This window comes from Sorghum bicolor, chromosome 4 (genome assembly GCF_000003195.3).
Source record: "Sorghum bicolor cultivar BTx623 chromosome 4, Sorghum_bicolor_NCBIv3, whole genome shotgun sequence".
Classification (NCBI taxonomy): domain Eukaryota; kingdom Viridiplantae; phylum Streptophyta; class Magnoliopsida; order Poales; family Poaceae; genus Sorghum; species Sorghum bicolor.
In genome coordinates, this window is record NC_012873.2 from 54,993,189 (window position 1) to 55,008,187 (window position 14,999).

At 42.7% G+C, this 14,999-nt stretch overlaps 2 protein-coding genes across 3 annotated transcripts; one reads left to right on the forward strand and one right to left on the reverse strand.

Moving 5' to 3' along the window:
* Positions 132 to 5,256, forward strand: LOC110434941 (cyclin-G-associated kinase). Of its 2 annotated transcripts, none has more exons than XM_021460003.1 (8): positions 132 to 478; positions 1,299 to 1,831; positions 2,148 to 2,313; positions 2,393 to 2,443; positions 2,713 to 2,895; positions 3,022 to 3,121; positions 3,870 to 4,555; positions 4,644 to 5,256. In XM_021460003.1, the coding sequence occupies exons 2-8, from the start codon at positions 1,368 to 1,370 to the stop codon at positions 4,989 to 4,991; spliced, it is 1,998 nt and encodes a 665-aa protein (XP_021315678.1). In that variant the 5' UTR covers positions 132 to 478; positions 1,299 to 1,367; the 3' UTR covers positions 4,992 to 5,256. The 2 variants fall into 2 exon arrangements, with proteins under 2 accessions (XP_021315678.1, XP_021315679.1); XM_021460004.1 differs by having other exon boundaries at positions 132 to 366.
* Positions 9,262 to 14,766, reverse strand: LOC8055438. Its single transcript, XM_002454054.2, has 9 exons — positions 14,373 to 14,766; positions 14,046 to 14,273; positions 13,499 to 13,620; positions 12,761 to 12,821; positions 11,604 to 11,744; positions 10,944 to 11,051; positions 10,514 to 10,742; positions 9,930 to 10,178; positions 9,262 to 9,797 (listed from the first exon to the last, which is right to left on the reverse strand). Exons 1-9 carry the CDS (start codon positions 14,499 to 14,501, stop codon positions 9,715 to 9,717), a joined length of 1,350 nt encoding a protein of 449 aa, XP_002454099.1. The 5' UTR covers positions 14,502 to 14,766; the 3' UTR covers positions 9,262 to 9,714.

Below are 14,999 nucleotides of genomic sequence, written 5' to 3' on the forward strand. Positions count from 1 at the left end.
CGGAGGCATTGGATGGCCTGGTTTAGAAGACAAAAACAACAACCAAACAGGTCCAACCGAGCCCCAGCAGGCCTGGAGATAGGCAGGCTACCGAACAGACCCTTTGTGGCCACAGGCTCACACCCCACCCCACCAGCGGCCACCAGACCAGGGCACCAGGCCACCACTTCGCCATCGCCACGGCTCCACCGCTCCACGTCTCGGCTTTTGCTTGCTTGCTTCCTTCCTTCCTCCTTCCCTCCCTCCCGTCTGGCTCGGCAGATTGCGACCGGGCGCGCCGAATCTCCAGGCGAGATCGCGCCCCGCATCTGACGCCAGCGGCGCCGGAGCCCACGGCGACCGCGGGCCTCCGCCCCCGATCTAGAGGTGCGCCTCCTTACCGAGATTCGGCGAGCTTCAGCGGCAAGGAACGAGGGACATTGGAGTGGTTAGATTGGCTTGTCTGGGAGGGATCGGAGCCGGACCTGCATTTTCCGTGGTAAGTGGGGATCGTTTCCGTTGTCCGTGTGAATGCGCGCGGGATCGCGGTGATCTGCGCCTCGCGCTCGAGCTGCGCGGTGAAATTTTAGTTGGTTCTAGTGTTGCACTAGTCTAGTTCGGGAGGACGAACCTCGGGTTATCTGGATTCCTTGGTTTTGGTGTTCCTTTGAGCAAGCATCCAGCGATTCCCTCGAGATCGCCTGATATTATCCCGATAACACAGATGCGTGGGCTCCATGTGACCCTAGCTTAGCAGTAGCTGCATCTGATTCGCTACGGCTTATCTAGGTGACGCGCCCGTTTCTCGTGAATAATGCGGGCACTAGTGCTTATTCAAACAATAGGTGTGGTGTTAAAATCATCAGAACGGTGCAGAATCCTTATCAGGTGATTGTCTACTTGTATAGGGTGTGGAAGATGGATTTGAACGGCATTGCTATAACACAGTATATATAATTTTGGTCCTCACACCTACGCTTGAAGGTGGGGTGGGGTGGGGTGGGGGGGGGGGGTTGCATACAATATATAGTTTTGTGAGAGAAAAACAAGTACAATGAGCTTTAGAATATCAAGTCTGCGACTTAATTTTGATCTGTAGGATTCTGAGATAGTATGTCGTTTGATCTGGTACTAATGGGCTCACATAGTCATATACCTTGCATATTTTCTCAGCGACCTCCATGGAGAGAACCATTGTTTGCATTTCATGAATTCAGAACATTAGACTTGTTTCTTTCTTTGGACAATTTTTCATGACTGCAAAACTGTCTCAATGGTTCTTATCAAAGTTTTATTCTGTTGCCCTTTGGTTGACACAGAAACATTTGGAGAGCCATACCCAACAAAATAAGCACCGGTATTTCATCCTTTGTCTTGGTATTCCAATAATGTGGAAACTCAATCCCTTTGGGGGTAAAGCACAGAGTGGGCTGGATGGTCGCACTATTGATGTTGGAAGTGTGAAGATCACAGTACGAAATGCCATTGCACAAGGAGGTTTCTCTTGTGTATATTTGGCATGCGACACAGTACATCCATCAAAGATGTACGCATTGAAGCACATTATTTGCAATGACTCAGAATCGCTTGATCTTGTCATGAAGGAGATCCAGGTTATGAACCTCCTCAAAGGGCATCCCAATGTGGTCACACTTGTTGCCCATGATGTTTTTGACATGGGCCGTACAAAGGAGGCACTTCTTGTAATGGAGTTCTGTGAGAAGTCCTTGGTGAGTGCAATGGAGAGCAGAGGTAGTGGTTACTATGAGGAGAAGAAGGTGCTTTTGATTTTCAGAGATGTCTGCAATGCTGTCTTTGCCATGCATGGACAATCACCACCAATTGCACATAGGTATGGTAGTGTCTATGCTGTTCTGTCTCACTATTCAGTTAGGGATTTTTCAAATTAGTTGGCAATTACTGGTAAATAGAAAATGTGTTTTGTTTTCTTTTGTGTGCTATATTGAGCTGGATTGAAATTTCTATACCTTGTAGCTGGAAATATGGGAGGGCAAATACTGTCTATAAACAGTTATTCTTGTACCACTGTGTTGTATTAGGTGTGAGGGGGCTAGTTTTCAGTTCCTAAAACAAGTTATGAAGTAATAAATATGTATCAACTATGAGCAAATGTATCTTATGTTCAACATTTTTGCCATATTGTTTAGGGATTTGAAAGCTGAAAATGTTCTTCTTGGATTGGACGGTGCATGGAAAATTTGTGATTTTGGAAGCACATCAACTAATCATAAATGCTTTAACAAACCAGAAGAGATGGGCATTGAGGAAGATGTCATCAGGAAGCATACAACCCCAGCCTACAGGGCCCCAGAGGTAAAAGACAGATGTCTGCATATGGATTTAAAATAAAATAACCTTGTACAGACTCAATGATTTCATGATGGCTTTTCAGATGTGGGATCTCTACAGAAGAGAAGTTATTAGCGAAAAAGTTGACATTTGGGTAAGTGCAAAGCATATGAACATGAGCATATGGTCTTTAGGATACATGTCTCCGAACTTAAGCAAACCTTTGCATATCATGTGCTGCGTTCTTCATTTGATTATCAGAGACAGGCAAATTAAGTTCGTAAAAATATTTAAAGGCATATGTTTTTCATGTTAATGGGTGATTGCTAATAATTATCTGGCTCCAGTATCACATTATTAATCATTGGGCTATTGTGAAGAGTGAAGTAATTTGTAACCTTTTTTTATACCTACCACTGGCAGGCCTTGGGGTGCCTTCTATATAGAATATGCTACTTCAAGTCTGCATTTGACGGAGAATCCAAGCTGCAGGTACTCAATGGCAATTATCGTATCCCTGAGCAACCCAAGTATAGCACTGCTGTCACAGGGCTGATCAAAGATATGCTGGAAGCCTCTCCAAATGCCAGACCAGACATCACGCAGGCAAGAGCTTTGATTGATTGGCCATTCATCTCCCTGATACTAGGTTAGTCATAGATTGTTGCATGTAGCCCTAGGAATCAGATAATTTTTTTTTTCTTTGGCTTATGCTATATGCATATTTGACAGGTCTGGTTTCGTGTTAATGAGCTACTGCCGCTTGAGTTACAGAAAAGGTTACCCGATGGACCATCACCAGCCGTTTCCTCGAGTTTGTTGCAAGATGAAGGTGAGGTGATAGAAGGAATTTTATCTGTACAAGTATGGCACTTTATTGATCATGTGGGGTTCCCGTTGATTCACAGTACTTCCTGAAATGCTTTTTAGACCGTATGGGGCCAAATCTTTACTGATGATATTTTATTTCTCTTGTTTGTCAATTGAAAAGTCGGATTTGGGGAGAACTTAACGTTACCTAGTGACATAAATACCTAGTTATACAATAACTTGACATGTACCATAGAAATTGGTGCATCTTTGATAGAATAAATGCAGTAGGGTTCGATGCTATGCATTATGTTCATTTTCCTGGGTTGGTGGGCTTTGACAAGAATTCTTTGTGTATTTTGATTACTTGTTTCCTTATTATCCTATTTAAATATTTGTTGTTTCTGTGGCCTGGCTCCAATTTTGATAATTACAACTAACATACTAACACCCTCTTGGAATATCCCCTTTTAGGGTCTGTTTGGAACACAGTATTGTTTCCCTGTTCCTGCGTTTTTCCTATGAAATTGAACTGATTCCTGTGAAATTCCTATGAAAATCTCCACCATCCTACCATCCTTCCCTTCTCTGTAATGTCTATTCTGCATGCAGCCTTCTGTAAGGAGCATTTAAATATTTTAGCCTGATTTACGTTCCATATGATCTGCAAGCAATGTGTAATCGACGAACAAGGTCATTGTACTGATGTGTTTTTGGACATAACTGTACAAATGATGTCTATTTGCTGATCATCTTTTTTGCTTGTGTAGGTGCTCATAAAAGAACACCTGTGATGCCTAGAAGGAACCCCCCTCCACCTCCAAGAGAGCAATCTAATAGTTCTTTATCGCATGGAAGCTCAAAGGCAGGAGATGCACCTTTAGGTGCATTTTGGGCGACGCAGCACGCACAAGGTGCTCAAGCTGCAGATAATAGGAACCCTTTGTTTGATGAGGAGCCAATTAAGACATCACTGTCATCAAAGCAGAACCAAAGCTGGGTGGACACCAGCATCAGTATCCCTGGCGATAGGCATGGTCATTCTGGTCAGATGTCACGAACAAGTAAAGCACAAAGTAACTCCTTGTCCAATAATGGTTTCAGAGGTCTCTCTGACACAGAGATACAAAATTCTGGGAAAATTAAAGCACAACAACCTCAACCCAAGCCAAAATGCGATAAGGATCCATTCAACAGCTTTGTTGCAGATTTTGACACTCACAATCTCAACATTGCTGTTGGTAAGGCATCCGAACTTGAACTGGAAGTGTCCAGTCTGAAGGAGCAGTTGAAGAAAACCACATTAGAAAAGGCTGAGATGACAGCCAAGTATGAAAAGTTATCTGCAATCTGCCGATCACAGCGTCAGGAGATCCAAGAGCTGAAGCGCAATCTTGCTGAGGCTACGCCTCCCTCAAACAAAGTTAGCTCAAGGACACAAGACTCTGGATCTCAGGTGATTGACCTGCACCAATGTCTAATGCAGCATATTTCACTCTCCTTAAGTTTATTAACATCTTACATAAGGTTTATAATCCATGCAGCGAAAGGAAAAGATCCAAGGAACTGTGTGGGAGCTTGAACAAGGGATGCTTGCTAGCAACTCATCAGCCAGTTCTGATGCCAAAACATGGCAGGCTTTCCCTGACACAAAGACTCAAGCCCGACCAAAGGTCGATCATGCAACTAATGGGAGCCAAAACATAAACAAGAACATAACATCAGGTGCTTCCCCCGATGCGTGGGGTTTTGGTTCCGATAATTTCAGAACATCAGCAGCAGTAAGTGCTACACAGATCAACAGGGCCGCTGCCCAAGGGAGCTCATCCCAAAGATTTAATGCTGGTGTGGCCAAGAAGGTAGAGCAGCCATCTGGATGGGCTGGTTTTTAACTTCACGTCGATATGCGTTAACCATCATTCTGGTCAAAATTTGCAATCTTCCCTACTCAGCTGCTGTTGCCGACGGAGTTGTGATCTTTGCCGGCCACAGAGCCATCAAAATAGGTTATCTTGAGTGTGTAAGTCATTTTGGTTGAGGCAACTTAGACAAGTGATTCATGGGATCACTTGAAATTACCCGTTAATAAGTAAATATATATATATTGACAGCATTGTGCGTATTTCTTTGTATGATTATTTGAACTTGTAACGTCTACTTCCCAGTGCCAACGCCAAGATGTCTCATGACTAGACTCAGCCTTCTGAGCTTAAAACGAGAGCTAGTCATATTCCATTTTGACCATAGCATTATCGATGACGCCCAGTTTTATATTACTTAAATTGAAAACAATCTTTCTTTGGTCACACAACCTTTAGATAACGGATAAATTTAGTCTTCTAGCAGATTAAAAAAAATATTCACTGAACTCAGATAGATAAAAAAAAAACTTGTTAGTGTCTAAAAATTCATAATTAGTTAATTTAAAATTATACAGTAAGAAATAAACTTGAACCATCGATACCCTATATGGAGTAATTTAGATTTTATTTGTTCTAGTTGTTTTATCCTCGTAGTCATGTTAGACTACTTATTTAAGTTATTATTATTTTGTGTTTCATTAGGAGCAGGAACAAAAAAAAATGGTATTCGGGTAATTTCAAATAGAAAATAAAAGAGATATTGGCAATGATTTCATTTTTTCTCTAATTAATATATGAATTAATTATAAATCTTTAGAGATCAAATCAGTTTTTTTTAAATAGAACATCACACTTAAAACAACTATTAGAAGCTATTTCTTTGGTTTCAACATTTTAGAGCTAAGTTATACACTAAGTTGTCTTATACTTAAGGAAGAAATAAACTCTTTAAGGAAGAGCTACAACTATCCGACAAACATTACACATAAATTTGAAAAAGGGTCTTAAAGGCCATGACAAAAAGAAAAAAAAACTTGCGTTGATGCTATGTGCCTGACTGCCTTTCCAATCCTGCACCGTGGAAAAACTGGGCGAATCCCGTTTCTGACGCGACTATGGGTCGTGCAGGAGGCCAACCGGCCCATCTAAGGTGGACTTCTCACGCCACGGAGCAGCAAACACACAGCAACGAACACGCGAGCGCTTGCTCCCGCATTAGCACCACACTGCTTACCGAACCTCTAGCAAACCAGCATAAAGAGCCGCCCGTCATCGCGCGCACCAGCCGAGCACCGTAGCGGGTGCCTGTTGCTCCAGCTTGGGAGGGCTAAAGAGTTGGTTGGAGGGCGAGTTTGCTCGAGCCCATGTCAATGCCGGCCCACCGAAAGGCATGTGGTGCGCAGTCCCCGCCCGGACGTCAGAGAAAAAGGTGCCAGCGCGGCGCAGAGAAAAGAAGAAACAGAGCCCACAGCTGCTGTTGTTGTGAGGTGCTGCGGGTCCTGGGCCCGGCGCCAAGGTGCGCTGTCCGTCGTTGTTGGGTGCAGCCCTGTGTAGGCCACAAGGAGTTGTGAGCCGGGCTGACCTGTGTTGAAGAGGCCCGTTAGGAAGAACGGGTGCTCTTGTTGGGCCGTTGTCACTGCGAGGAGGCAGTCCGGCCGGTCGACGAGAAAAGCACTTGGGCCGTTGTTGAAGGAGGCAGACCAAGACCACATCAGAGGTGTTGGTGGTGCGCGCGCGCGCACGTAGTTGGGCCATCGCCGGAGGGGGATATTGCCCTCCGGCGGGTCGTCGCTGTGGTAAAAAGTTGTTCGATGCTCTGGGGGGATTCGTCGTGGGCTGCTGAATAGGGGGTGTGGCATTGGCCCGGGAGGCCGGCAAATGCCGGCGGGTTAATTGGGTCCGGGGGTTCGCCCCTCGGCCCGAAGCCCCTTGATCTCGCCGAGCTGGGCTTCCACGGAGTTAGAGCGGCAAAGGGGTTGAGCCAACCCTCAGTCCGAGGGTTGTCGCCGGGCTGTGCGCGCCACACGCGCAGCCCGCTTCGTGGAGCGTGGGCTCGCAAACTATATCCCCTCCTACCAACTCTTTTGTTCTTCTGTTTTTTTTTTCTGAAAAGGATATAATTCTGAACAGTGGCTTCTATTTTCTTTGGTACTGCTTTGTACTGTATGTGAATTAGATCACTATTGGTTTACAATAAACAAGTTAGTACTCCTTCAAAAGAGGCTGATCATTGCCGTTGATGGGCCGGCCTCATCAGCAATAGCTGGCGGGGGTCCTGTGTTTGTTGGCCGTTGTGACATGGTGCATAACTAGTTTGTTGCAGTGCAAGTACGAACCATGCGGACAGCCGAGAAGCGAGAGCTTCATCAGGTGCCACTAGTGTCTGATGGCATTAAGGGGTTGGTGCGATAATCTCCCATTTCACCAAGTTAGGTACGATAATGTCTCATTTCACCAAGTTAAATAAAATATATAAAATTTTAGCTAAGAAATACACTTATAACTGAATTGACACTAGCTAAGCTATGACAGTTGCAGGCATTGGTAAGCTACCGTAGTTCTATCGAGTCCTCTTCTCTGTTCAGCCTCCAAGCCACATTTTTGGTCGTATATATACAGTCAGTATATGTACTGTCAGTGCACAACAGCCAGTAGGCAGGTACAAAAAGAGCCGTGAGCGACATGCCCACAAGAAGATTAGCGAAAGCGCGCGCAGACTAAATGCATTCTCGCACTCTGTCTCTGCAAACCAAGCGCTCCGTTTTAGTCCCATACCGCTAGTCACATTCTGAGCAACCCAGCTTAAGAAGCCACACCTCCCCGGGGGCAGCCGCCGAGCTCGGTCGCGCGAGCCTGTCACTCTAGTCAGCTGGAGGGCTAAAGAGTTGGTGTGGTGAAATGGCTCTGGCCCCGGCCCAAAAACGGGTTCGGCCTCTGCCTGGGTTGTGAGTTCTTGAGCCTAGGAAATTGGCGAGGTCCATCCGTCCTTTGAACGGTAGGGCAAAGCCGAATCGTTGGACGCTTCGGCATAAGAGAACGGTCGGCCCAACGGGGTTGCCGGAGCCCAAGCTGCGTCTCGTCATGTGTCCATCCGGGTGGTCAAGGGAGGCAACAACCCACTCCCTGATCTTTCCCATTAAGGTAATCGGGACTCGCATGGACACTCCCTGGCTCACTCACTAACCCCTCCCATCAACTCTTTTCCTTTTCTTACTTTTGTCCTAACGTTCGATGGCAGTTTTATCATTGATATAATCGTTTTGGGCTAGGCCTAAATTAATCTGTCTGGATGTTTTCAGAAATGCACTGCTCTTTCAGGTTCAGTGCAACAATCAGCAGTCTTGCATGCTATACTGTGTTGTATATTTATCCTGTGCTACACTCACATCTTTCGTTAGTTAATTTAAGGTTTGCGAACTTCAAAGATGATTGCTCAAGGTATAAAGCACAGAATTTGAACTTTGTTCAGGTTCTGCCTTTTTGGTTTTCGAAACACACCTAATATTTACATGCATCTCTACATAGAGATGATAGTTTTTATTTTGTACCTGAAATCACACAAAAAGGAAACATATATTTTCCTGGGCACCCCAAAAATAAAACCTTTAATATCCACTCAAAAAAAACATGGTTCTTAGTCTAAGGCTACACCTGCTGATTATCCAGATAGTTGGATTTTGTATAGTTGTTATGAATCACGACTTGATCATTATAATCCGCGCGCACTGATACACTTCTTTTTAAACCTCTAAGGTCAGTCTCAGTGGAAGTTTCATCTGAGTTTCATTCACATTAAATAGGTTGCCACATATGCATTTTCGATGGCATGCAGTGTATTTAAGAAGAGAGAAGAAATGAGTTTCATCTAGATGAACACGATTATCTTCTCTATGAGTCTTGAATATGAAACCATAGAATGAAACTCTCCATTGAGAGTGGGTATTTCATCCAAGTTTCATTTCATTTCACATAACATGGCAATCTTGGAAATAACACTATGAAACTCTTCACTGAGATTGGCCTAATATATTTCAGTATCCTATGACTTTTCTTATGTAGGGCCTGTTTAGTTTCTCATTTGGGCCAAAAAAATTATATTTTGGTCCACCATTATGCTGAATGGAACTAAACAACATCCAAATTTTTTGGCAAAATGATTTTACCATTTTGCATTCTAGATTTTAGCCTCGAAAGCCCTCCAAAAAAAAGCCAAAATAGCAGCTTAATGTATTTTAGACCCTGAAAATTTTGATATTTTGGATGAAGCTAAACATACACATGAAAAAATTGACATTTTGCATTTCATCATTTCAAAATACTTGGTATTTTGTATTTTGCATTTCATGAGGAACTAAACACACCCATATTGTGGTTTCCTTTACCTAAAGTATTGTTCAGATGCTAACATACAGTAGTTGTGGGGCATTCCCACCACCAAGATTTTACTCAACAGTGTAATGCTTACCAGTTACCAGAAACACAAACAGAACGGAGGACATGAGACGGAAAACAACGATTCAGAAAACTAGGCTACACGATGCAGTACATGGTTGTATGTTACTGTCCTTGTTAGCTAACATATATACCTATCCAATCTGCGCTTTGCAAGTTGAACAGCGGTAGTGTACTCATTGATACTGCGGTGCCATCTAGTTCTTGCCTGCTCAAGGCGTGGTCTGTGGTATAGGATCCTGGTCAGTGTGAAATCCAGCTTAGCTGGACCATATCTTGGTTTGTCCTCCGCATCTCACAGTTATTCCTTTTTGCTTTTCTTACTGGACTTAGTAAAGTTTGACAAGCAGGTGATTGCTAGAAGCACCACAGCAACGGCAAAAACTGCAGGGAAAAAAAATAGGGGAATTACGAAGATATCCAAAGGTCCAACGCAAAACATCTACAAGGGGGAGGAGCAACAATGTAGATTTATATATATGGTTAGAATGATTGAGATGGATGTGAGTAGCATACCAGCTATGGTGACAAATAACATCAGAGCAAGCCGGTATCGTATTAGCCATGGGAGCTCTGTTTCGAGAGTACAGTGACGTTGGAATGTATGTGGTTGTCTTTTGATTGCGTGCACACCCGAGGGCTGCAGTTCAGATATAGGGAACTCTACACTGTGAACAGAACGACCCTCAACATCTTTTAGTTCAAGTTTAATCCGGGGAGGTACAGCATTCCAATCAATTTCAATTGCTCCGAAATTTGGTAGGCCTGCAACAGCAAAACACAAATGATTTAACAGTACAAGTATAACCAAAACTTCGCTAAAAAAAAGTATAACCAAAAAAGAACACAGAAGGAAATAAGATAAGCATAGAGAAATCTTAGCAATGCCTTAAGATGTCGTATGATCACATTTTACAGTATAAATGAACCGCATTTTTTTGGAGAGTTTTAATTTTGTCCAGAATCAACAGCTTACTGGTTCAAAAAGAACAGAAAGGACCTCTTGATCTTAAAAAACTAAGAAATTCAGTAAACCAAAACAAGCTATCCGACACTGATGGATTCATACTTAAAAGGTTCTACCCAAGAAAGAGTTGTACCTGTTGTGCATGATTTATACAGGCAATTTGGGCTCAAAACTCGCATGGTAGTTGGTGTTAGTACTGCTAGAAGTCTCATAAGAGGTTGAAATACTTCTGGCACAGCGTTGTCGACAGACTGGGTAAGACCACTCGAAGTAACATCGTACGACGGGTATTGAGCTCCACAGTCGAATCTGGTGATTTCTCCGAAATGGACATCCCCACTAATAAATATCACTCCAGGTCTCTGCAAATAGTCACACAGTCCATAGATGTTTCATAAGAGTAATGAACACATAAACATCTGGTATCATGGTATCTTCTAGAAGACTCAGGATTCCTCAAAAGTTAATTGAAGGAGATATGCTAGCAACTAGTGCATTTTATTATTTACGGAAACGCTTAGACCCTGAATAATAGCTTGTCCACAGGAGTAATAGTAACCAACCTTACTACTATCAATCAATCTGAACAGCCTTTCTCTCTCCCTTGGGAAGCGTGCCCAGGACTCCACATAGAACAAAGGCCCAATAGTAGCTGAAAGATTAGACACTACCTGTACATTGGAACATAGCTATTATACAAATGGAAGTTACAATGCATATAGCATATAAAAAAATGAAAGAAAATGCAATTGCTTATTATAGTGAAAGCATTAAGACATAAAATATAGAGTGATGAATCAGTAGGATATTCTCTGCCCATTGAAGAGCTGCCAAATAGGTGAATGTATTATTCAAATTCCGTTACCAAATACAATCACATGTATCATCTGTTTTATTTGAGGGAAAAACAGCCTACCAAATAATACCAGATATTTTATACTATCACTAAATAAAACTTCTGGTAAGGTGCATTTCCGTATACAGATCTCTGACATTGTAAAAGTTTGTGAAGTTTTTTCAAAACTTCTATGCAGCCCATTAGTGGGAAACTAAGGTGGCTTTTGCTGTGAAAACTTGTGGTATATGATTTCTACCTGACCATCTTTGGTTCCTGGCTAGATTAGTTTTTGATTTTTTGAAGTACAGTTTTTTAAGTTTTCAACAAGTATATATATACGTGGTTACTTCTCCAAGTATATATATACGTGAAATAATAGGTTTACCTGGATCGAAGATCCAATGATGGTGATCTCTGATTGAGGACCATGAAGCTCCCTCTCTAGCCACTGCCACTGGGGATCTCCCAGAATAGTTCCATCACTTAATAGCGGGTCTCTGTGATATCTGGTATCCAGCAAGATTACCTGCAATACATTGCTGTTACCTTTAATTCAAAATTGATAATAAAATACAATTTACTACAGAAGGGGCAAAGGCACTAGTTCATATTTCTTTTTATTTAGCCCGGATGGATGACCATTCTAGACCTTATACCAGCTTTATGCCCAGTACCACCTGTGGATACTTGCAACGGCTACTGGGATGATGATTTACATTGATTGGGACATGCAAAGATGTAACATATGTGTATGTTGTAGGGATGTACTAAACTTAATAGGGCAATATCCGATGTAAATTGGATAAATATCAAATATCCATAAAAATTAAAGATGTAACATATGCGTATGTTGCGATGTACTAAACTTAATAGGCCAATATCTGGTGTAAATTGGATAAATATCAAATATCCATAAAATTTTTATGTGAAGTTCTCAAAGTTTACATATATAAGAGGAGAACATGCTCTATATCACTCAAAAATTTGAACCTAAGGCTACCAGATATCAAAGGGGGAAACAGTATAGCAATGTGTCGCACTGTTCATAACTGTTTTTTGGTTTACAAGAAATATGCATTTTTTGTCTTTGTATCCTGCAAACATAATTGACCTTGATCTTTAATTTTGCCCATTATCTATTGTTGAACACACACTTTCCTATTGTTTTTATCTTGAGAATCTCTAAAATACAAAGCAATGAATGGATTCAAATTCACAAAGTAGCAAGTTATTGAGAACTTGGACATCATTAAATACAAAGGATCAATTGCTGTGAAAATTTTGCATTCAATGAACAAATAACGAAGCCAAAACAGAGCTAAGGATAATCAGAAGAGATACATGATCCATTTTGTGAATTTGTTTTGAAGGAAATTTTACTAGACTCATAATAATGAAAAAAAAAGGAGAACATAGCAAAGACTTAAAGAATCACTGCATCATGAGTACGATGATGTGTTATATCACCCTATTTGAAAAAGAAATTAGATAAACCTTCTCTAGTTAACAGCAAAATTGAACATAACATAAGAGAGACTAAACCTTCACACGTTTTCCTTCAGGGCCAAACATGTACGAGGCATAAACACCAGCTTGCTTCCTCCTAAACAAACAACAATAGAGTATTAAATTATCAGGCAGGGAGATTTCTTCCCTTGTTGACCGTTAAAAAATGAATAAGATTATTATGAGACATCTGCGGGAGTATGTCTGTATGTATGCAGATCCTGAAACTCAAACAGAAATGTCTGGTCACATCCTGGAAGAAGACTTTAATGTTACTGTGACCACAAAAGTAACAAGGAAATAACATTAGAGCGACAATGGCAATAATATTTTATCCTAACATAAACTCCAATAAAGAAATAAACTACAAACAAATGAAAAATGGAAGAAATTTACCAGAAAGTTGATACAGCTATTGAACTGGAGTATATATGTTATTACAGAACAGAACAAGAGCAGAGATTTAAGGAACATGAAAGGATATAAGAAAATTAAACAGATGTTTGAGTGTCCAAGTTTAAAAATGAATTCCCCAAGTAATGTGGTGTTGATGAAATGCAGTATCTCCAGTGAAGGATGCTGTTTTGTAATGAGGAAAAATAGGTAGTGGGTTGGGTGTGGACACAAGTATGTGAGACAGGTTGTAGGACAATGCTTTAAAGAAAACAAATCACTTGCCAATGTACTCGTTTTGAATTGAATTAACAAACAATAACTACACAGCATAAAAATGAAAAAAAAAAAAGATTAACTCCAGTGCTTCTAAGTGCATACCGTTTACTGTCTTCAGGTTCATCCAAGAAATCTAAGAGAAGCCTTTGAGTAATCACTTTCCGATTAAACTCTTTTCCTGCATCATTCAATCCATAATCATGGTCATCCCATGTTCCAATAACCTGCAATTAGTGAATTTCAGTAGTGACACCACACCAGTTTCTCATCTTTCAGAAGAGGAAAGAAGAAGCAGTGTTGAAAACTGTCAATAAACTGTAATAAACGAAGAGACAAAGATGACACCCTAGCCCACAAATGGAGATTAAAAGTCTATCCAAAATGCTTTCTTCTCTGCCATAGAACCAACTCGGGAGTGGGGACTGGGGTGTGGAGTGCCATAGAACCAATCCATATATTCGATTTTATGTACGTTTGTCATTATTGTAATGCTGTATCATCAGCATATCCATGCTACATCTTATTGTAGTATCAATCAATATAACCCTCAAATCCCATGAGGCCATGACACGAAAGCTGACAAAGCAATTAGTCAGGAGCAGCTGCGATCGTCCATGAGGGGAAGAAAGCAAAGGAGGCCAGGCCTGACCTGAGCGGTCTCCCTGAGCCTGGCGTACCCGGGCTGCGCCCTGGCGAGCTGGTACCGCCTCCGCAGCTCCTTCTCGGTGGAAGGGTAGAAGCGCGGCGCGTTCTTCCAGGGCCCCACGGTGCGCTCCTTTCCGAAGACCCGGAATGGGCGCTTGTTGTCGCCGTAGACGTTGTCCCCGAGCCAGACGAACACCTGCGGGTCGAACCCCACGACGGCGTCCCAAATGGGCTGCACGAAAGTACGAAACAATCCCCGTCACAACGAATTGATCGAAATGGGAATGGGATGCGCGGGCATGGCGCCGGCGTGGGGCGTTCCGTCGACCACCTGGGGCTCGCTCTGGTTGGCACAGGATCCGAAGGCGATCCTGGACACCACGGCGTCGGGGTCGGCGCGGGCGGATGAGGACAGGATTATCAGGAGGAGGAGGGAGAGGAGAGGGAAGGTGGCCGCCATTGCGGGTAGGGAGAGCGACGTACGAGCAAGCGAGCACACGGCAGGCAGCGGGCGAGACGAGACGAGACGGCGAGGAGGAATTCTCAATTGCGGGAGGTTGGCAGGAGAGAGGTCAGAGGTGGGATGGATATCCCAATTTCCAAGGCGCCGGATCCCAGGCAGGAGAGGCCGAGCCGAGGGAGAGGTGGACGTGTGGTGGTGGGGGCGATGCCGATGGCGATGGCAGGCGCAGACGCACGCTCTAGAAGAGAGAGCGAGGAAGAAAAGCTGGAAGCTCCTTGTTTGTTTGGCCTCACTTTTTCACCAGTTTCGTTTTAAACTAATTATATATATATATATATTAATTAATGCGGTGGAATTGTGTGGAAAACTACGTGCGGTGGTGTTGCTCCTCTTCTAACCATTCCTTGGTCAACAAACCACGCGACACGCCGTGATGATGTTTCTAGATAGAGACAACAACATGCAGGGATTTGCAAATGTACCTATATATGCTGT